At 47.4% G+C, this 22,177-nt stretch overlaps 7 protein-coding genes across 7 annotated transcripts; 3 read left to right on the top strand and 4 right to left on the bottom strand.

Annotated features, from left to right (window-relative positions):
• Positions 1-1,930: 1,930 nt before the first annotated feature.
• Positions 1,931-3,736, bottom strand: FUBT (Efflux pump; the record flags this gene model as incomplete). The annotated part of the gene is made up of 2 exons (XM_031147660.1): positions 1,931-2,538; positions 2,599-3,736. 2 exons carry the CDS (start codon positions 3,734-3,736, stop codon positions 1,931-1,933), a joined length of 1,746 nt encoding a protein of 581 aa, XP_031007955.1.
• Positions 3,737-4,385: 649 nt separating this feature from the next.
• rhiE (Rhamnogalacturonate lyase) lies at positions 4,386-6,235 on the bottom strand (the record flags this gene model as incomplete). Its single annotated transcript, XM_031147659.1, has 3 exons — positions 4,386-5,300; positions 5,367-5,941; positions 6,019-6,235. 3 exons carry the CDS (start codon positions 6,233-6,235, stop codon positions 4,386-4,388), a joined length of 1,707 nt encoding a protein of 568 aa, XP_031007954.1.
• Positions 6,236-8,436: 2,201 nt separating this feature from the next.
• On the top strand, positions 8,437-11,984 carry PHN1 (Protein argonaute; the record flags this gene model as incomplete). The annotated part of the gene is made up of 7 exons (XM_031147658.1): positions 8,437-9,925; positions 9,982-10,259; positions 10,309-10,907; positions 10,959-11,178; positions 11,226-11,397; positions 11,443-11,666; positions 11,715-11,984. 7 exons carry the CDS (start codon positions 8,437-8,439, stop codon positions 11,982-11,984), a joined length of 3,252 nt encoding a protein of 1,083 aa, XP_031007961.1.
• Positions 11,985-12,646: 662 nt separating this feature from the next.
• Positions 12,647-14,727, bottom strand: MUP1_0 (High-affinity methionine permease; the record flags this gene model as incomplete). Its single annotated transcript, XM_031147657.1, has 7 exons — positions 12,647-13,461; positions 13,513-13,606; positions 13,672-13,855; positions 13,914-13,989; positions 14,044-14,139; positions 14,193-14,432; positions 14,487-14,727. 7 exons carry the CDS (start codon positions 14,725-14,727, stop codon positions 12,647-12,649), a joined length of 1,746 nt encoding a protein of 581 aa, XP_031007960.1.
• Positions 14,728-15,369: 642 nt separating this feature from the next.
• SAT17_1 (Taurine hydroxylase-like protein) lies at positions 15,370-16,726 on the bottom strand (the record flags this gene model as incomplete). Its single annotated transcript, XM_031147656.1, has 4 exons — positions 15,370-15,529; positions 15,581-15,800; positions 15,866-16,426; positions 16,483-16,726. 4 exons carry the CDS (start codon positions 16,724-16,726, stop codon positions 15,370-15,372), a joined length of 1,185 nt encoding a protein of 394 aa, XP_031007959.1.
• Positions 16,727-17,443: 717 nt separating this feature from the next.
• On the top strand, positions 17,444-18,853 carry fmo1_3 (Thiol-specific monooxygenase; the record flags this gene model as incomplete). The annotated part of the gene is made up of 2 exons (XM_031147655.1): positions 17,444-17,902; positions 17,951-18,853. 2 exons carry the CDS (start codon positions 17,444-17,446, stop codon positions 18,851-18,853), a joined length of 1,362 nt encoding a protein of 453 aa, XP_031007958.1.
• A 1,342-nt stretch (positions 18,854-20,195) lies between these two features.
• On the top strand, positions 20,196-21,591 carry LHYA1_G002679 (uncharacterized protein; the record flags this gene model as incomplete). Its single annotated transcript, XM_031147654.1, has 3 exons — positions 20,196-20,900; positions 21,024-21,428; positions 21,508-21,591. The coding sequence occupies 3 exons, from the start codon at positions 20,196-20,198 to the stop codon at positions 21,589-21,591; spliced, it is 1,194 nt and encodes a 397-aa protein (XP_031007932.1).
• Between the last annotated feature and the right edge of the window lie 586 nt (positions 21,592-22,177).

Raw genomic sequence — 22,177 nt, 5'->3', positions numbered from 1 at the left:
CTATAGGAAGCAAGGGTGTATGATTGATTCCGACTATCGACTAATAGTTCATCAGGTTACATCTGTTCCGGTTCATTCGTGAGTCTAGCTAGTTCATCCGTGAATCCACGCTAAGATTCACGAATAAAATGGATTCACGTATAAACTAGTTTTTTGGGGTGGGATTGCCTATAAAGTGAGCTCTTGCTTACTTTGGTTTAGTGCAGATTCATGAGTAAACTGGATTTATAAGTAAACTAGTTTATTTGTGAATAACACTAATATTCACGAGTGACCTGGGGTATACGTGAATTTGTACTAAGATTCATGAATGAACTAGGTCACTCGTGAATGCGCTAAGATTCATGAATGAACCGGAACACATCACTTACTTCGATAACCCGGAGGTGTCTTCTCCAAGCACCTGACAAAACCTTCGCAACCGTTCTAGTCATTATATATTCATGCTACTCGATTGGCACCGAAGCAAGGATAGCACATATTGTGGGGTCTCAGGCCTCCACAAGTATGTAGCTAGCTTCTGCCACACGTTTATACAACGCAGCCACATCGCGATTCCCACGATTGGTCCTCTGGGTGCGACGGATGCTGGCTCCCTTGTATTGAAGCTATTCAACTCTATATTATACGGCAATCCAGCTCTTCGTCTGCGTCTCTTTTTCAATGCAATCATGGTCTTAGCTTCTCGCCGATTCGCTGCCTATCTTTTAAGGGGTGCATCTTATGGCCTCACGCGCCCACTGGCGACACCTCGTGGAGTTGACTAGACTGCAACCTCACCTACACGCATCAGCGGTTCTCGTCCAGTTCGACGACATCTTGTGGAGATGACAGCCTGGCATATTTTTCTTTTTACCACTATCTTATGGTAGTGAAAGGTACTCTTCTTCTTCTGGATGCCGCTATGTAGCTCTTTTTCTCGACCTACGGTTAATATACTCTTCGGTTCGCTGCCGTTCGCTGTCTATTGGTAGCTTTTTCACACCGTATAACTTCTTATGGCTCTCGCTCCCTTACTAGCAATCCTTCGTCTCTGGCATACGCTTTCCATGTATGATACAGTATACCCAGTATGGTGCAACACGAAGGAATGGGAAAATAGGGAATCCACTACTATCATCTTCAGGCTTGGGGGGAGAATAGAAGCGGCACCAGGAGCATTCGCATTGGTACAAGGACCTCTCTGTATATGGCAAAGATGGCGTGACTGCGGGGCCCCGGCCTCCACGAGTATATAGTTGGTTCCTGCCACACTTCCTGCAATGCAGCCACACTTTCAAACCCACATCGCGGTTCCCACACATCGCCATGGTATATCGAATTGATGCCCTTGTTACAGCGGCGATAAATGGAGCAACACCACACCCTCGGAAGCGAATACTTGGGATATACAGCTGCGGTGTTTGCATGTTTCGGCTTTCAGACGATTTTAGCTTCCTCCCTGGGATCTGGATTCAATCCTGTGCTTTGGGACGGGCGTCGGAATCATGTTTTGTTACATACATATATCTCATCTCAGTCTTCTATTATTCAATTCACTCTGCTTTCCACACTCAAACTTAGACATCACATCACATCATAATATAAACCAAACTACCAAAATCAGAGTCAAGTCTTACCAATATGCTAATTATAGCAGAGTCATAAGGGATCACCCCTGTGATACTGACAGTAGGGAAGGAAGAAATAATTAATTAAATGGGGATTACAAAGTTAAGTGTAGGGTTTTTAGTGCACGTGGTGTTGTTAGTAGTTATACTTGTAAGTTATATGCTGCTGCTGCTGATGTTAAAGTTTAATATAGGTGGTGGTACCTTTAAGCAAAGGGAAGCTATGGTAGGTATCTAAATGGTCTCGTACTCCGTACTTATAAACAATCTCTATGTAATGTATTCCAATTCTTCTTCAAACGCCGTCCGTCTATAGTATTCTACAATCCTCCCTTTTCCAAGTCCCTCTCCGGACCTTCTTTTATTTTCTTCCCCTGCTCAGCATCAGCACCGACTTCTCGTCTAGCCTCTGCCTTTTCAATAACATCAGCACCAACCCCCTCAAGCTGAACTCCTTGGACTGGACCTCCTTCTTCGGTGGCCGTGCTCTCGGAACTCGAGTGGTGGCTGTTGCTGCTCACGCTAGTCGAATCAGCTTCCTGAGCTAGCTCCCATGGAGTCTCTTGCTCAATGTTCAAATGCCCGGGCGTGGGCGCGAATTTAGATCGTTTCCGAATCCCTTCTCCGTATTTGTAGAAGATGAATGGGATGGGTGCTAGTAGGACGGCTACACCGCCAATCAACGAGCCGCCACCGCCGACTCCAAGCGCATCAAACATGTACTGCGTGAATAGTGGTGCGGCGGCACCACCAGCGGATCGACATACAGTGTTGGCGGCGAGAGCGCTGGCGGCGTACACAAGGTACGAGTCGGTCAGGTAGTTGAGATAGGCTACGAAAATGAGGATGATTGCCTGGCCGAGGAATACTCCGGCGAGTGTGGGAACGATCCAGTGCACACTGTTGTATTCTCCACTCCATGCGAACCCTGAAATAACGTGAGTAAAGGTCCTGTAAATGGGAACGTGCAAGTAGGATGTCTACTTACAGAACATGGTTATCGGGAACAGAATCCCAGCAACCATTGCGACTTCCAATCTATCCTCTGGCCGACCTACGTATCCGGCCGCCTGCCTTTTTCTGTCTCGCGCAGAAGTAGTAAATATCACCGCACCACCAAGGACAGCTCCGACAGCAGTCCCAAGCAATGGAAGCTCACCAACCCCAGAATTCCAGCCTCGCTTTTGCTGGAAAACGATAGGATAGATGGTGAAAAGCATGTAGAGCAGGGTGTAGACGACCGACAGGTATATGGCGACGAATAGCGATATCGGATCCACCAGGATCTTCCAAGGCCTAGTAAGAGCAACGCGGAAAATGCCCCCCAGCGACCGATCGGTTTGCTCCACGGGCGCCTGAACGTTTTCGTATCCAGGAATCTTCAGTCGTCTGAGCCGTCTCGCTTTGTTCAACAGAACTTGAGTAGGCAAAGTCTCGGGGATCGTGAACATCAAGAGTTCTGTAACCCCGCCGAAAATAAGCATCACATAAAAATCCCACCTCCAGTTCTCCTTGAGCTCCAAGAATCCCGCAATGACTGGCCCCAATGCAGGCCCGATAAAGGTCATCATGGAGAACAGCGCCATGGCATTTCCTCGTTCAATGGATCCCCATATATCAGCCAAGACGCCCGGGGCATTGGATAGCGGCGAGCTAGCAAAAGTGCCGGTGAGGAAGCGTCCGATGAGAAGCGCGGCGAAGTTGTTGGCGAAGGCGCAGAGGAAGGTAAAGATGAGGTATCCGGTGAACGAGATGTAGAAAACCCATCTCCTGCCATAGAACTCGGAGAGGGGAGCCCAGAACAGTGGCCCGAAACAATATCCCAGTAGAAATAGGGTTACGACCAGTCCAACAGCCTCTTGCGAAACGTTAAACTCTTCTCTAATGCCCTCGAGGGTTCCCGAAGGACCTGAGGAGGCAAAGGTAGCATTGACGACTAGAACGACGGACACTACCGTGATGTACCAGCGGCGTGCTGTTGACCAGTTCTTGGGGTTCTCAATGTCATTTGGAGAAAAGTCGAGCTGGCCTTTGTGGTTCAGATGTAGCGTTTCGCCGGCTTCGAAGGCCTTGGAACGATAGGGCTTGGCAGCAGGCCGAGACAGCAGCCGTTCAAGGCGTTCCATCAGTCAATGATGGAGCTCCTCGGTGAGGCTCGTAGAGAGGAGGGGTGTTTGAATGGCAACAAGGAAATTTCCTACATACGAAGCAAATTGAAGATGAAAAGGAGAGATTTGAAAAATTGTAAATCTTTGCCCCACGCCCCACGAAGATATTTTTAGCTGGAAACTAGACGGGATTAAAGAAAGTAGCCAGGCCAGGTACGGGAATATACAGTAGCTTGCTTAGGAAGGCAGCGCAGGGCGGGGACGGGTAATCGGCACACTTTTCCTTTGATACTGAATATGTCGTCATCACGTAAGCAGAAGGATCAGCGCATAAATATCTACCGTATATCCCCCAATACCCACTCGATTTATTTGTATAGGATAAACCCTTTGTATGTCGAGTATGTAATCTATGATGATGTGATGTGGATGATGAAGAGGAATACAGTAACAGTAGTGCTCCCGCGTACAGTACATAGTATGATGTGCATCTACAAGTGCGTCCAATCATATCGAGTTTCGGACATTTATGAAGATACGAGGATATTTAGCTCGTACGGTAGTACGGAAGTACCATGCAGGCACGGCACGTTCGCTTGCACACTCCCCAAGCCACCAGCCACCAGCCACCAGCCACCAGCCACCCCCACCCCACCATACGAGAAACCTATTCTTTCCACTCCAATAAAATGCTGTCCCACATAAACCCCCGCCACAGAGTCGTCCTCGTGACCTCAAAGACAAGGCTATTAGTCCCCGCGGTCAGTACCCCAGCGTCGATATCGAATTCGAGAAATCGCCATTCCCCCGCTGTAGTACCAGAGCGATACAAGCCAGGATCGCTGGGAAGAGTAGTGGAAGTAAGGCTCGTCAGTACCTGACTATTGATGCTCACATCTAAACTGACTGTTTGAGAATAGCCCGCCAGCGAGAGGGACAGGACCGCAGATGCAGATGCAGATGTATTCGACGGCACGTCAGCCGCCGTGAGGTCAAAGAGAACCGTCCAGGCTCCCAGCGCGGATTGCCCAAAGTACCAATCGCTCGCGTTGGATTCGCCGATGGTGTAAGTGAGGTTCGCTGGGGATTGTGCTACCAGAGCGTGTTGGTATGGCGCACCGCCGTTGCGGAATCCAAGACTCTTGTGGTCTAGTTCGCCGATTTGGAATATCGCTTTCCGGGCCTGGGTTTCCCAGGTTAGAAGACCAAGCGCTGTTTCATCTCCTTGTTGGACAGCGATATCGTTGCGTGTGAATGTAGTAGACACGTTAGCAATACTACCGCCGTCCGACCAGGCGTAGAATCCGTAAGTACCAGTACGGACGTCTTCGATATCGAAGGAACCTTGGGAGTCAGTGGTACCGGCATAATAGTAATGTTCGCCTTGGTCCAAGGTCGATTTGTTCGAGCTATTGTCCCCCAGAAACACTGACGCGTTGGCGGCAGGCCGACCATCTGATAGAATAAGTCTGCCGGAGACAGAGCCACGAGATTGATAATCAGAGTCGTTCAACCAGGAGTATGGCCAGCTTGCGAATTCCTGCACGGCTCTACTAGCTGCGTCATCTCTCGAGCCCGAGTTCTTAGCGATATCAAAGTCAGCAATCAATGACCGTTAACAAAATTCAAAGGCAGCTAAATCTCTTACCAGATACCACAACCATGGACCCCAAATCTTTCCAGCCGGAAATGTCGCGCTCGAATTGACTTGAAAATGTGATCCGTGTACAACATTTAACTCCACAGCATCTCCAGTGGCGCTCTCCCGGTGTACCGTGAGCTCTTGCTTCAGGTGATTTCCGTTGAAGTAATCGCGCCCAGGTCGAATATACCAGGAACCGAACTCACTACCATAGACCCCATGAAAGTCCAGATTGCGAATGAAGTCAGACCAGTCATACTTGGTAATATAAGTACCGTCCGCACGCTGCCACGTCTCGTCTTGTACCTTTGTCGACGCCAGGATATCAGAGAATAGAGGCAACGCCTCGTCTTTAATGTTGGTTCGACCATGTGTGAAGGTCGTATTATCGAGGCGAAATAGTGTTCGAAGAACAGCGAGAGTGGGCAAGGCTTTGTTTTCTATATATTGGTATGCGCCCGCCAAATCGGGGTAGATGATCCAGTGCAGATCAATCTCTGTAGCGCTGAATACTACATCAAGATATTCCGGAGTTTCTTCATAAATACTCGCTGATGTCCATACGAAATTGGATTCTCCATCTATTGCCAGAGACCATTTGTTTAGCAAGACGGCATATGTATTTAAAGCATGAAAACACGTGCCGGGCGTTACATACCATAGCCAGAGTAATGCCCGACGGCATCGCCAATCAGATCGCGTCCGTCGTAAAATAGCTTCTTGCCATACACATCGCCAATGGTGATATTCCACAGCCCATTTCCAATGATCCACCCACTCGTTGAATTGAGGGGCTTCAAGAAAGGCTTTATTTCAACAGCCAAGGCTGTAGCGGACAAAAACAAAAACGAGAGAATGGAAATTATTAATCGCATGGTTACAAGCAGTAATTGCGTTTATCCACGAAAGCTATACTCGTATCCATTGAAAACATGGGGGACATAGTCATTAAATAGCACAAATGATAAAGTGTAGTTGAGCAAATGAGTTGAAGTTGCAATATCACTAGTATATGGCACCTTTATACCAGGATTAATCACCTCCTAGTTGAATCGTCAAGATAATGGAGGAGATATGCCCAGAGTGGGGATACTTCCATGTCGAATAATGCCGAGACGGAAAAACTCGATCCTCAGTGCGTGTTCGTCGCAATTCCTCCGTATGCCAGTTCTGCACTTACAGTCAATATGCGTAGTCCACAAGAGAGCCAGCAATGAAAGAGGTTGAAAGAAGTTGAATGAAGTTCCTCAGGTTGAAGATTGGAGGAAAGCGTCAGCGCCTCGGCCGAGTCACGTGAATACCCTCAAGCGACTTCATACTGCAATTCAGACGCTGCAGCTCGCACATACATCGCACCTCGAACCATTTTAGAGCCTACTCTTACTGGACCTGATGCGAGGCATAGAACCCGTTAAGTATGCCAAATACTATACTCCTAACCCCCAGCGCTTACCTAGTAATCTCTCGAACCAGATCAAGCTCTCCTGACCCACCTCTCCATCCTCGAACAAACAACGCCCTTTCGATAGCTACTGGACACTGGCCCACATCTCCCGCAGACGGCACTCATGACGCTAACCTCTTCCATGGCCGCGACCTGCGCTGGATAGCATAAGCGTGTCTGCAGATGCCGAGCGCATATTTCGGACGACCTGAGCTCTGGTGGCTGGCCGAATACCAAGGACACCCAATGGCACATTTCGACAACTAAACGTCGTGGCGATCATTGCACATGCACAAGGGGAACACGTCGTAGGAATTTGGACATTTTTGAGAAGAGCAAGAAGGTATATAGCCGGAACGAGGGTCATACCATATGATCTGGACGGAAGGAGTATGGAGAGGCTGTGGAACACTGGGTATAGACCGAAGGCAGAGCATATGATGGACTGCATGATGTGATATGTGGGGATATGGGCTGGATGTGTATTGGAGGAAGAAGAGCCTGCTCAAAAAGTGCGAAGGCGAGATTCTAAAGTGCTCTATTGTGGACGGCACCACATGTCGAGGGTACTGTTCGATAAGCTTTCCAAGCCCTTTGATATTCCATTAAATCTGTCTGGGGTTATTTTTGTATTGAATGGGCTGTAGCGAGTATGTATACATCTTACCAATACATCCTGACTTTGGACAGGATACAATATCCATCCCCAGGCGTTTCTCAAGCGGACGAAAAAACCCAACAAAGGCGATATAATGTGCTATGGAAGCTTACTTTTCAAGCTCTACAGAAGAGTCGAGCTCAAGTTGAGTGTAAGGTAAAGAACTTTGTTCATTATAGACCTACTGTGCGCGTTGTACAGTGTCAAACCAAGAGTTCTCCCCTGGTCTTCGTAATGTCACCGGTATGGCTACTGGACTGAATCTATTTACCTGGAAAGTTTCTCTTCTACCTATTTGCTATTTAGTACCAAGGAAATCGAGAGAATATAACACATCTTTCACAACTGAAGACTGCCGCAGTTGGCGAAGCAAGCTCCTCGGTCGCTACCATGACACCTTTCGTGGACTAGACCAGTCATCGAGTTCTCGGTTCAGGTGGTTGTCATGGATGTCATACAGCTCAGCTTTTCCCTTGCATTTGCTACCTGCATCATGAGTTTTGTCATGTATGCGTGATTGCATTTGAGTTTGAAACAATCTTTGGACTTTCTGTTTCCATGATTGAAGATGTCGAAGATCACGGAAGGATTGGATTGTTTCTTCCCGGAAGCGAAGATGTCGCCTCGGAAATCTATTTCTATTATCAAGTCTGATTGCAGAAACGGTTTCCTACCTTGCGCTCAATTACCTTTTCGCCCTATACCTTTCTACTGAAACCAACATGCTCCGATTGTCTTTTGATGGTATGCTTATGGTCCTCGTAGCTTGCTCTGTGCTTGCCTATTAGGAAAAATCTCTATTTGCTTGCTATACATGAAACAATCGCCTTGCGTTCTATATAAGACCGGTCTGTGTCTTCAGATCTGTCAGCTTGATCATCGCAGACATTGTGTTTACTCCTTTTCTCCATCATAACTTCTTAGCCTAGAGCGCATTTGTGCTCTTCCCCGTGAGCGCTGAAGTCCTCGTCGCTATGGCCAAATTCTGTTCTAGGTGCAAGACTGCAGGTAGCGATCACACAATTCGGAATTGCTCTGCATCAGAGTGGCCGCCTTGGAACGATCAATGGTGCGATCGATGCGCAAATTCAAGCCATGAAGCAAGTCAATGTACTGTACAGCAGGGCATATTTTTCTGCGGGAAGTGTGGTCACGAAGGTCATCACTATGCCAAGAACTGCGGCCTGAATCCCCATGTACCTTCTGATCTGAACCAATACACCAAGTTGAAGCGCAACGAAGTCGTGATAAGACAAGACGAGGCCTCGAAGAAGCGTGCTTCCGCTGCATCTAACCAGACTACAAAGCCCTCTTCCTCTGCCTCTGCCGGTCCAAGTTCTCGGAATACTAGACCGAGCAAGATACTGACCCATCGTGGCCCTCCCCCCAAATCTGGTGCAAAACCATCCTCATCTGCTTCTAAAGGCTCTGGTTTGACCCAGCAACCCCCCACGGAGCTCAAAGAGCTGAGAATGAAGAAGGTCGACAATTTCGAACCTCCAGAAGTTAAGCAAGAAAACCAAGAGAAAGCTGAGTGGGCCAAGTCTAATCACATTCTTGCCGCGTCGCAATCATCTCCTGCAGCCAAACATGGAGACATTAGAGCCAACTTTTTCAGGGTTGACATGCTCGCGGACGTCGACATCCGGCTGTACAGAATTGTGTTGGGCCAGATTCAAGGAAGGACTGTCACCAATCATTATGCTAAGAGAGCCTTAATCGATGAGATTCTATCTCAATACACACCGCATGCTCAAATATGGGTTACTGACTACTCCCACTACGTTGTATCTGTAGGGCAGCTCTACAATGATTCTACTCTTCCCGATGTAGTGGGTACGGTATTTGAGGCGCCGCATAACCGATACTCAGGGACTGGGACTGTGATAGACCAGATCACCAGCTTCATCATTTATGAACGCCATCTTGACTTCAATGCACTACGAAATTGGGTCAACCCTACAGTCCTAATTCCTGCAGGCAATACCTATCTTCCAGATGAAGATCTGAAGTTGCTCAACATTCTCTCCTGGAAGCATATTTATGATCGTGCTCAACCACATGGACAATTCAAATTTGTGGGGAACAAGTTCTATCCTGTCCCTGTTGCTAACAGCGATCCGAGGTTTCTTGGCAACCATGTCTATCTCGTCCAGAATGGGTTCTATTCGTCCATGAGACCAGGGAATGGATCACTTCTCCTCAATGTCAATGCTACAACCACTGCCTTCTACCCATCGATAACTGTCCAGGACTGGCTTAATCGTAGGCTAGGAGCCGCCAACTCAATGCCAACACCCAAACTACAGACTGAGCTCACAGGACTTAAAGTAATCTTTGATGGCGATCCTCAGCAGAAGACTAGGGAGATTACAGGCTTCAGCGCTCTTAACGTTGGCACACAGATGTTCACACCTAACAACCGTCCCTCGATCACGGTATGCAATTACATGAGAAGCCAATGTGAGTTCCCCATTTGGTGCTAAGTTGAGACGAAGCTAAAGTAGTCCTTGTGATAGACTCAACCCCTCAGAGGGCTGGTCTTGTTTTCGCACCTGGTGTTTGTTGTGTCAACACGGGGTCAAGTGTTGCTAATCAAGAGATCTGGTACCCGGCCGATCACTTGAAGATTGTCGAGTGGCAACCAGTGAGAGTACTAATAGATGATCCAGTAATGTCATCGCAAATGATTAGATACGCGAAGAGGAACCCTTCAGAGAACCAGGCTATGATTCTCCAGCATGCCCGTGATCCCCTTGGGATTGAGCTGGCCGGACAACCCCAGCAAATGTACCAGGTAGTGCTTTTTTCACTTGCCTCTTTGATTCTTCAGCTAACTTGGATAGAGTTTTGGCCTCGACATATCCCCTGCGTTCATCACCACGGTATCCCGGTACCTACCGCCGCCCGTTCTCTTGTTAAGAAAGCCTGGTCAACCTCCGTACGACAAAGAGTCGATGCCCATCAGTCGAGAAAAGGCTTCTTGGAATTTGAAGCAGATAAGCGAAAGGGCAGGTCGTTCATTCCTGACAGCTATCACGGAAGCGCCAAATGCGCCTCTCAATATTCACATCATACGGGTTACCGAATCTGGCAGAGGTGTCGATACGCAGGGTTTTCCTGCTAGAATCAGAGACGCATTGGAGACATATGGTATTTTCATCAATCAGGGACAGTTGCCAATGGTTCAAGATGTGGCCAAGAATTTCAATCTTATCTCCCAAACACGAAGGCTAAACTTCAAAGGAGCCCTCGATGCTGCTTATATGCAGTTAGGCAGCCCGTATCTTGTCGTTGTATTGTTACCAAACACAGATACCACGACTTACTCTGATGTCAAATGGTGGGCAGATTGCGACCGTGGTGTTGCGACAGTCTGTATTGGTCCGAAAGGTTTGGGTACTGTTTCTGGAAGTCAAGGTGACCAGACATTGGGAAATTTGAGGTAAGTCCACAAGCTACTAATGATAAGCTTTCTTTTGCTTACTTTGCCCAGCATGAAAGTCAATTTCAAGCTTGGTGGGATAAATATTGGCCCCAATCTGGAAGACTTGGAGTCTACCTTAGGGGGAAGAACTATGATCGTAGGCGCCGATGTCACTCATCCTGGAAAAGGAGATCGCAGCTGCCCATCGCTAGCTGGAGTTGTCGCCACTTGTGATCAGCAAGCAATACACTATCTTGCTTCTGCTCGGCTTCAGCCAAACAACACGGAAGTAAGTCTTCCGTATTCCTGTGTGTTAACCATGCTAAACCTTTCTAGTATATTGCCAGTTTAGACGGCATGATGTTGGAGCGGCTTGCTGCCTATCGCAGATGGTCTGACCAAGGTCGAGATAGTTTCCCTCAACATATTCTTTTCTATCGCGATGGTGTTAGTGAGAGTCAATACGGCATGATCAGAGATAGAGAGCTACCCCAGATCGAGAGGGCTTGTCGACAAGCAATGTAAGGCAACGAAACCATGCCACTGATCACAGTTGTGATTGTGGGGAAACGCCATCATTCGCGATTCTATCGTTGGGACCCAAGAGAAACTACGAACCTCAATGCGGGCTTGGTTGTCGATCTAGATGTCACCGCGCCGAAACAATTCAATTTCTATCTCCAAAGCCATGGATCACCACTCGGCACAGCCCGTAGCGCCCACTACGTGGTCCTCGAAAATGGAATCGGTTACAATGCCAACCAGCTGCAGAAGCTTGTAAGTCCTCTTAGTACTGCGGTCACGTCACAGCTAACTCTGTCCCAGACAAATGACCTCTGTTACATGGGCTCCCGCGCAACCAAGGGCCTTTCTGTCTGCACTCCTGCTCGATATGCCGATCTCTTATGCGGTCGTCTTAGGATGTACATGCGCCCTGTTATTGAACGTGATTTACAGGCGCCAATTAACGCTGGCCTGCGCTGGTATCGACAGCTTCCCCGGCTCTGGGAAGTTCCAAATCCACAGGATCTAGCCCAAGCCCAGAGGACTAATCCTTGGCATCCAAACCTCGACGACATCATGTTCTACTTATGAGGACTTGCTTAATTTTCATCCTGTTCTTCCACGCTGTCAATTTTTTTTTTTTTCGCCCCTGTTTCATCTTTCCCTGTTCTTGTTTTCGTGTATTCTGGAAGATGAGAAAGTTGCTTTTGAATTTGTGTTTTGTGCTTGCTCTTGGGATTAGCAATTGCGTGGCGCAGTCGTTGATTAGACATTAGTATTGAAGTTTTCTTTCTTGAACAGACGTTGGTATCTAATCATATTCTTGTCACTGCGGATACCTGCAAGTTTTGAAGTGAACTTGATATGCCATCAATCACGTGCCAAGACCCCCTATTCATTGTGTCAGAATGGCAGCTAGTAAAGTGGAGGCTACTGTACGGAGAGCGTAGTTTCCCAGCCTCCTCATATGGGTTTCGCCCACATTAATGGTAGATCTATTGTGGTGGGGCTCAAAAGGGGGCGTCACGTGAAGTGGAGGTATGCCGCTGAAACTGCATCACACTCTATAAGTACGAGCGTTTCTACCTGCTTGGAGCATCGTCCGTTTTCTACACACACACGCTCATTTGTATCACTTATTTATCGTATATATGTTATATTCACGATGAAACTATAAGTCAGGTCCTAGCTTAGAGTTCGCGGTTGTGTTGTCCCTCTACACTATAAGCAATACAGTCTTTCTGCTTTCTGTTTCATGTTTCCTTTGAGATCTTTACGCGCTCAGCACCATCGCTTTCGGATCCAGCAAAGTCCTGTAATTTCTGCCCGAGAACATCATGCTCCGCATCCCAAGTTCCCAGGTCCGCAAGTGGTACTTTGACCAGGCGATGTACTTTGGCGCTTCCATCATCCAGCTGTACCAGCTCTTGGCGAATGCGATATTTCCCAAAGTGGGGGATGATGTAGATCCAGAAGGCGTAGTAGATGCCACAGAGAGCGAGAATAGCAACCCCGACAGCACAATACGTAGCGTACCAAAAGGAAACGTCGCCTCCGTAGCGGCCTCCGGTAGGTGGGAACCATGGCATAATAAGGATAAAAATATTGACAGCCAGGGAGAAGAGAATGGCCACATTCCAGGTTCGGAATTCCGCCCTCTCGATACCGATCCTCGCACGGCTGCGCCGGATGAGAAACAGCCCGAACGTTGTGAGGAAGAGAAAGACGTTCGATGGGTATGACTGGAGATCGACAATGAAGTTGAATGCGTCTCCAGCGGGTGGCGCGACGATCATGAGTACGGTCAAACCCCATTTCAAACCATATGCCGCGAGGGGCGTCCCGAACGGACGAGTGGAGCCCCAGACTCTTGGCCAGGGGAGGACTCCTTGGCGGCCGCACTCTCGAATGATTCGAGAGGACCCGATGATGACCGAGATGATGTTGCCAAATGCACTAAGTGCAATCAAGAAATTAAGTGCTCTAGAGGCATGTTTATTACCAAAGACAGCTGTGAAAAATAGTGAGGCGACCAGTTGTTTTGAACTTGCGATGGACTTTTTCGGTACTGAGGCTAGACTTAGTAAATGTCGAAGGATCGTTTAAAAGGGGGTCTGACCTGCTGCAAAGTACGCGATGTTGCAGAGAATGTAGAGAATGGCCACTACGAGGAGGGATGCAGGTGCTGTTTTCTTGAGGGTTTGGATTGGTCTCTGCAGGGAGATTCAAAAATCAGGCACGTTCTTCGTTCGGTTGTATGCTCAAACAGACTACATACCTTGACCTCAGCCACTACGTTGAATGCGTTTGTGAAGCCAAAATAAGCAAAGTTGATTTTGACCAACGCGTTTGCCAACCCGTATCCACTGCCCGTGGTTCCTGAAAAGGAGTCCCGGAAGTTGGCGTGTGGATCTTTGATTCTTGTGTGTCCCCCCAGAACAACGAGTCCAGTTATACTAATACTAAAACCAAGTATTAGCATCGCCAACAAACTGGTCCAGTGCGCATTGTGCCAATTACAAGACTAAAGTGATGATCTTTATGATCCCAACGGCATTCGAGAGGCGAAGCGACCATTTGGTGCTAAATATGACCACTAGACAGTTCTCATTAGTATGATCGTGGTAGTTGAAGAAGATAAGGTACTTACATAAGATAATGAAAGTAATACAGCCCACGGCAAGGCCTTTCTGCTCCCAAGCGGATGGCGTATAACCGCCAGTCGCGAAGAGGTACTGAGCCATCACTTCCCAAGAATCTCAGTATCTCAAATCGGTTTTGAATGACAGGGGACCCTACCGATAGCATTGCTACTACTGAACGAAAGTATCACAGATTGAACAGCGAAAGCAGTTGGCAGAAGGTACTTTGGTCGCGGATAAGCTTGTTCGAGGTACACGACCTCAGCCCCGGAGCGATTGGGAAAGTAGCTAGCCAACTCTGTGTAAACAGCGAGTTGCGAGCCAGCAATAAGAAGACCGATTGCCCAAAAAATCATGCTCAATCCGACTGAGCCAACTCCCTTGAGTATCGAACCCGCTAGCAGAGCCCTTAGTCCCGTCATCGCGACCTCTCATCAGCGAGGAGACTTACGAGTTGAAAAGACTCCAGTCCCAATCATCTGACCAATATTCAAAAATATCGTCGTGAGCCATCCTACGTGCGTCCCGAGAGGAGAGATATTTTCAACTGGGGCGCCTGACGCTTCCTGATAGGACGGTTTCGAGTCGTTGCCGCCAACTTCGTGCACAAATTCAAGGGACCCATCGATCTTGACATCGCCTGTGCCTACATCTCTTGCGGCTCGCACTTCTTCGGAGCTAAAGGTAGCCATAGTCGGACCAATATTCAGAGAATCTTACATTTGGAGAAAAGTGAGACTTTACCCAGGTTTTATATGGATCGGCAGAGACCATTTGGGATATTGCCGTGAGGGTAGGGTACAAGGGATTAATTGATCGTGCTTTTCCAAGCATATTGCAAAATGTACGTTCCGGGATTTCCGCGTGTATTGGACTATGAGGCGCCTTCCTAAAGTAGTTAGTAGCTGCATGGAGTCGATGGTGGCGTTGTATTTGTGTACAAAGCAATTGGTGTCGTGATACTTGACAGTGCAAGCCTAGCGATTTCGCCATCGACTGCCTGCATTTCGCTATGTGATGTACAAGACCTTGCCCGAACCTTGCAAACTCAAACTTAATGAATGCACCCAAACCAAGAAAACTTAAGCTGCTATTGTTTTAAATCGTGGCGTTTGTATGGGGATATATAAGATGCTTAGGTCATGGCAGCAACGTCGTGAAGTAAAGCTTTTGCGTAATCAAAACTATCTCCAGAAAGCTTGTCAAACGCACCCGATTTTGCGCAATAATTCGTATGAGGCGCCAAGATGAACGAAATGGGAAAGACTCATTCCTTTTTGGCGTTTATAGGCTGCATATAAAGAAAAAGATTATTCTGCTACTTGGGTGGTTATTTAAGCCTTACCAGCGCCTTCTCGAATGTACGGCTCAAGAGGAAACACTTGATCATCCTCCGTTATGTCTTTGTATAACTCATCCCACCGCGGCTGTAATGCAGCTGGAGTCTCCCATGCCAGCTCGGGATCTCTCAGCCATAGTCGAAGTAAATGTCTCCTGGACTTCTATGAGTAATTTGGATTATATATCTGGTTTCGTGCAACTTACTCCTGTCCAGGGGTGTCCACAAAAGCATCCCTAGCATGGAAAATACTCAAGTTGTTAACATATTGCACGTCTCCCTTCTGAAAGTCGAGTGTCAAACTGAACTTCTCCGCCAGGAAGTGAAGTGCATCCAGAGCCTCGGCTTGCGCTTCAGTGATCGGGGGAATGTCTTTGCTTCTCGGGAGATGCAAAAATCCTGTAAACCCACGACGAGCATATTGAACTATGACACGTTCAGGAGTGTTTCCATGTGCAGGTGTATGGTGGAGAAGAGGCTTGAGACTGTACGGTTTTTCGGCATTACCGTAGCTACAAAAATCAGCTCCAAATCTATTTCTGTTATTTGTACTCTAACTTGCCCGTCAAAGGCCCAATCTTCGGCCAGAGTCTTGATAACATCTGGTCTAGTCCTTGCAATTTCGTTGTAAACCCTCCAGCTGCTTGCAAGCTTGCTTTCACCACCTTGAGCAGCCGTATTGAGGGAGAATAATGAGACAATGTCTCCCGCATCCGTGTGGAACACTTGCTTGTCGGTCGTATATGCTGGTGCTCCAATATTCTTTGCCACTGCTGTCTGGCTAAGGTCTTTAATGTGGTTAAGCATGGTGGATTTCGATACTCCGTCTACAGTCGCTCTACCTTGACGGCCTCGGATACTCCCAATGTATGAAGATACACCGGCATAGATGATGATGTTCTCTTCCCTGCTATACCTGTCTACCAGAAGACCTCTAAGAACGAAGAATCCCGGACCGGCTTGTAATGCTCGAGCTTCCTGGCGGAGTATTGGACCAAGTTCCGGCAAAAGGAAAGTATCTTGGTTGACATAGCCAATAGGTTTGCCTTGACCTGCAAGGTTTAGCATCGAAGAAAAGTACAGAGTCACTAGTTATTTGCCCACTTACTTTTGAACTGTAATAGTGCTTCGTGGATTTCCTGAAGTTGAGAGTCGGTCAGAGACAATGTCCACTGATTTTCATCAGTGAAATCCTTTCCCTCCCAGACCAAGGCCCCAGTAAGCTGTGCGGGAAATCCAATTGGAAGGCTGGGATTGACCGGTCGTTGGGGCTGAAGTCGCTCGGTACGCAATTGGTATTTCTCAAAGTCGGGGTGGTAAGATATGTCTGGCTGTCTTTGCGTGAGAGCCATGATGTGTTGATTGAGGGGGCAAGTGGCGAATTTCTCGTACAGAAGCTCTTAGTAAGTAAAGTGAGCCAAAAAGAAAATAACTCCGAAGCGGTAGAATGGACTTTTGATCAAAGAAGCGAGGGGAAGCATAAACTTCAAGCTATTGGAAACAGATCATAACGGAACTTCATTGATAACCGAAACCGAAACCTTGTATCGAAAGGTCTTGGTCAAATAGCACGTGACTGCATATGATGAAATATGGAGTGCAGATGACGAATTGTGAATCCCACTTCTTAGCTGATAGAAATTATGACAGGAAGTTGTACTTGTACCGTATCTGTTCTTATCGCTGTCAAGAAGCAGATGATAATTCTAGGCGTCTTTTTTGACAGTGTTGCAAGATGACCGATGGGAAGAAAATCAAGTCCGTGGCGATTATAGGCGCCGGAGCAGCCGGTGAACTTCCTCTTTTTCGCAATATTATATTTGTATTCCAGAATAAAGCTTACTAATTGGGTATCATAGGAGCTGCCGCTGCTGCGGCGCTCAAAGCCGAGAATTACTTTGATCGGATTCGAGTGTTTGAGCGTAGAGAAACGGCCGGTGGGACATGGTGACTTTGATTTCCACAACCTAAATCTGCTTTAAATTCCCGTCGCGGCTAAGATTAACATAGGATACACGATCCCGACCCGGGTGTAGAACTCACTATTCATCCAGGAGGTCTACCAAAAGATGTCGATCCGCGACTGGAGATCCCAAATGAGCTTCCTCAAGTCAAGTCACCAAATGAGCAAGAGCGGTTTTTACGCACACCGATTTACAATTCTCTCACGTGAGCTGCTCATGTCAATTATCAAGAAGTGGAACACTAAGTTGATGAAAAATAGTACTAATGTTCCTCATATCGCCATGTGCTTTTCGGATAATCCATTTCCCTACGGACCTTTTGTACCACATCACGTTCCTCGTCAATATGTAGCAAGCTATTTCTCACTTCACGAGACCGATTCATTCCTCGAGCTCAACACCACGGTGGAAGATCTTTCCAGGATCACGAGCTCTTCGAGTAAATCTAAGGAACAATGGAATCTGACACTTCGAAAATACGAGCCTGCACGGCAAGTTGATCTCTGGTGGGAAGAGACGTTTGACGCTGTCATCTTGGCAAATGGGCATTATTCGGTCCCTTTTGTATGGTGTATTCTATCTCCTCCAATTCCGTCAATCTGACCCTCATAGGTTCCTCAAGTCAAAGGCTTAGATGCCTACACGAAGAAATTCCCAGGACGTGTTGTGCACTCCAAACACTACCGTACGCCACTTCTCTATTCGAACAAGAAGATTCTCACGATCGGTAACTCAGCATCTGGTCACGATCTTACCGCCGAGCTGGTATCCTCGGCTCATCTCCCCGTCTACCAATCCAGGAGATCGAAATCTAGATGGGACGGCGATAAACCTCCGCATGGCATTGCATGGAAACCAATAATCCGAGAGTATAAGCAAGATGGCAGTATTATCTTCGAAGACGATACATATTTGGATGACGTCGATACTGTCATCTACTGCACAGGCTACAAAGCTTCATTTCCATTCTGGAATGAAAAGGCCAATGGCCGGCCATTATGGGACTACGATGCAGACAAAATTGTTGGAGGGTACTGGCATACGTTCTTCCAAGATTTCAATACATTAGCTATAGTAGGCCTCCCACGCGTGTTGACATTTAGAAGTTTTGAGTATCAGGCTATTGCACTAGCTCGCCTGTTCTCAGGTAGGAATTCAAAACCGCTTCCACCATTGGAGGAGCAGGAGAAATGGGACAGTGAAAGAGGGGAGGATAGAAGGAAGTCCGGCAAGAAGTTTCATGATATTGAGTGGGAGACTGGGGAGACAAAAGAGTGGCTGGGACGGCTGTTTGAAATTGCAGGATTGGGGACGCTGAAAGGAGAGGGGAGGATACCCCCTGTTTTGGGAAAGGATTTGGTTTGGGCATTAGAGCATTTGAGAAAGTATCCGGAGCCTGGGAAGGGTCATGATGAGGAGGGAAGCCGAGAAGTGGTTGGCAGTTGTGAAGTGAAGAAAGAACATGAATGGGTTGTGGTTGAGAGGGAACGGAAGGACTTGCTTGCTTTCATATAGAAGATGACATTGAAAATGGCTATCGCACTTTGCCAAGGACTAGATTTTCAGAGGTGGAAGAATCAGAAATCAAGGCTGTTGTTACCCGATAGCCATCTTACAGAGTCAGGGTCATCATAAATAGTTAACACTGAAGTTCAACAGATACGCGAGCTTTCAGATCCCAGTATTTAACGAATAATCAAGTTAAACCTTCCCAAATCCAAGTCTATTTCTATTTTCAAATAGGACATGATCAGCAAGTTTAATTTTTACGCCCGATGATATCAGATGGCTATACATATCTGGGGCTTGTGACGCGTTGATAAGGCTGTATGTAACGTGTTACGATCCGATGGACGCTACCCCTGCCACCCATCCACGGACCTGGAGCTTGAACCCGCATCGACCCGGAGCTTGTTCCGGTTGGAATAAGTATCATCAATGGTCTATATTCGTTCTCATTAAAGCAATTATAATATACGAGTACTTTGCCACGCAGTATATCAATACAGACCTTCAAAACCCGGTTCTCGGGATTTAAAGGGGGGGCGCACGAGCTAGTCTTTACCGAGACGAGAGATCTACTGTAGGGGGGGGGACGGCTGACGAGTGCGGAGAAATGCCCCGGTGCGGAGAAAAACCCCGGTGCGGATGCGGGAAAAGCCCCGTCCAGGCACTGCTACCACTAGAAATTACAAGCTAGGCAACCGAACGTGATGTTTAAAGATACCACCCATTATCGTTCCGAATACACTCTTCGGACGGGCCGATTTATTCTACAAGTGACTAGAGCAGCTTCACGTCTATTTCCTATCAATTTTCTGCATGAATGTCTTGTATCGGCTCATTACCGGGGAGGGAACGGGCGATTGTGGCGATTTGCCTTTGTCTAGTTCTCGCCGATTTTGTATGTGGAGCCCGTGATGGTACCTTGCTACTCTTGAACATACTGGCTGACTGCATATTTTCCAGATCAGGGCTAATTCACATCAGCTTGCTTTCACGTTCCCTCATACCAAGTGCAGTCTGTAGTTAGCTGTGGACGTTTTGCTTGTACTCGTAAGCTGTGGTTGGGACTTTTGCCTTGGGGTAGGTCTTATGAGCGAATCCGTCGTTCAGCTGATGGAGCAATAGTGTCTAGTGGTCACCGTTACCCAGGTAAATATGAAGCACACATATTATGGGTGTGGATGGAAAGATCTCATAGTTCAAGTACTTAATGCTGCTCTACTTCCTGAAATGAAATGGAACTTTTGAGAAGTATCTTTACTTGCACTTGTCTAATATATACTTGTCTGATATACTTGTCTGATATATACTTGTCTGATATATCGCCTACCTGACGTCTTTGATTAACAAAATGGCTGGTCTCTTGCAAAAACTGTCACTTGCGTTCTTATTAGCTACTAGCGTTACTTCAAAGCCAATATCCTCCCCAAAGAATCCGATATTAGCACCAAGAGCCGGCCTCGATATCCTGAAAACAACAGTGACGGATACCCATACCCTTGACTGGATCCCCATCGACTCTCAAGGCACCATCGCCTCTGCTCCTCCCCTTCCAGCACGCCGTACCAATGGCTCCACGCCTACAGTCGAGCTCATGCAACCCGGTGCTGAAGTCGGCCCCCTCGGAAGCGTGCCTATCCCACGGGTAAACCCAAAGCTTCAAGCCAGTACCAACCGCATCACCAAACAGCTCCCCGCAACCAATCACTCGGCACAAAAACAAGAACAAAAGTCCAAGAGACAATACAGCGGAAACCACTGGTACGTGTCATCCGACCAAAGCGTAGCCAACATTGGCGGCTCGGCGATCTTCAGCATCTTTGCGCCCTACGTACAGAGCTCGGAAGACTTCTCCCTGCTGCAAACCGCAGTCACGAGAAACAATGTCCCGATCCCAAATAATCCTTCTTCAAGCGGATCGCAAACCCTCGAGGCGGGCTGGATCAACTACCCGAACCAAGTGTCTAGCCCGCATCTGTTCACATACTTCACGACATGTGCCTACCAGTGCTCTGGTGATAACAAGGGGGGTTGGAATGCGGATCAAGCAGGATGGGTACGTAGTTGGGCGAATTAAAATAAAACTGCACCTCTTTAATTTTTAACCCCCTTTCCTCTTGAAATAAGAAAGAAACAGAAGAAAAAAAAGAAAAAACATACAACTGACTGACACACACAGATCCAAGTAAACAACAAATACTACCCCGGCACCGTCTTCGTACCCAACAGCGTAGACGGCGGCGCACAATACGAAATCCAGATCGAATACCAGCTATACCAAGGAAACTGGTGGCTCTACGTAATCGACACCTGGATCGGTTACTACCCCGCGTCCATCTTCTCCGCCGGCGAAGCAGACGCCTCTGTAACCCTCGCCGCTGGCTCCGATACGATATTCTACTATGGCGAGGTATTCAATAACGAGAACGCGCTGACGACAACGGATATGGGGAGCGGAGAGTTCGCGGCTGCGGGCGCGGGCAAGGCGGCGTATATGAGGAATATGGTGTATCAGGATGCGAAGAGTGGGTTTCATGATTATACGGGGGGATTTTGGAATTCGGATATCGCGAGGTATACTAATGTGAGTATTGTGTTATGATATCCCGAGCGAGCGTTTATTGGTGAAGAGAAAAGTGACTGACTGAATGGTTCTGCAATAGGATGCCCACCTTTCTAGTGGAACGAACTGGGGTAGCTACGTGTATCTTGGTGGACCTGGGGCTGGTGGCATTATTCGTGGATGAGATGGTTATTGTGGATGTGGACTTATTTGAACTCTCTTGTACATACTTTTCTTTTTGACATACTTATCTCTTAGCTAATCAAACTTAATCTCACAGTAATGTTATTTTTCAAACAGGACACGAGTGGCATAACAGACAATTCAAATTTATAACCCCCAAGATATCCCTTCATTAGCTTTTGTCACACGACTACTCCTTAGCTCCCTATTCTGCAAACATTGAACAGATAAAATATCGAAGATCATAAATAAAGCTCCTAGAGCATTCATTCATGCCAAATACTTCAGCGAAATCAAGGCACTAATCAAGCAATTGCCCTGGTCTTGCAACCGCGCACAACGCAGAGCTGCGAAGCCGCAGGCACAATTAGAACAAAACACCTTACAAGCACCAGAAACGCAAGAAGTGAATGCAACGCTTTTATTTATTCGAGCCAAAGACTCAAATTACAGGTAGTCATCTGAGACCTGAACTCTAGAGCACGTGGATAGACCCCGAAGCTGGATGACCTGGAAAGGAGACCAGAATGGCAAGCAAGCTAGTCACGTCCAAGAAGACTCAACCACACTCCTAAATCACGTCACCC

This window comes from Lachnellula hyalina (genome assembly GCF_007821495.1).
Source record: "Lachnellula hyalina strain CBS 185.66 chromosome Unknown contig00021, whole genome shotgun sequence".
Lineage (NCBI taxonomy): Eukaryota > Fungi > Ascomycota > Leotiomycetes > Helotiales > Lachnaceae > Lachnellula > Lachnellula hyalina.
This window is presented reverse-complemented; position numbering and strand designations above follow the sequence as displayed.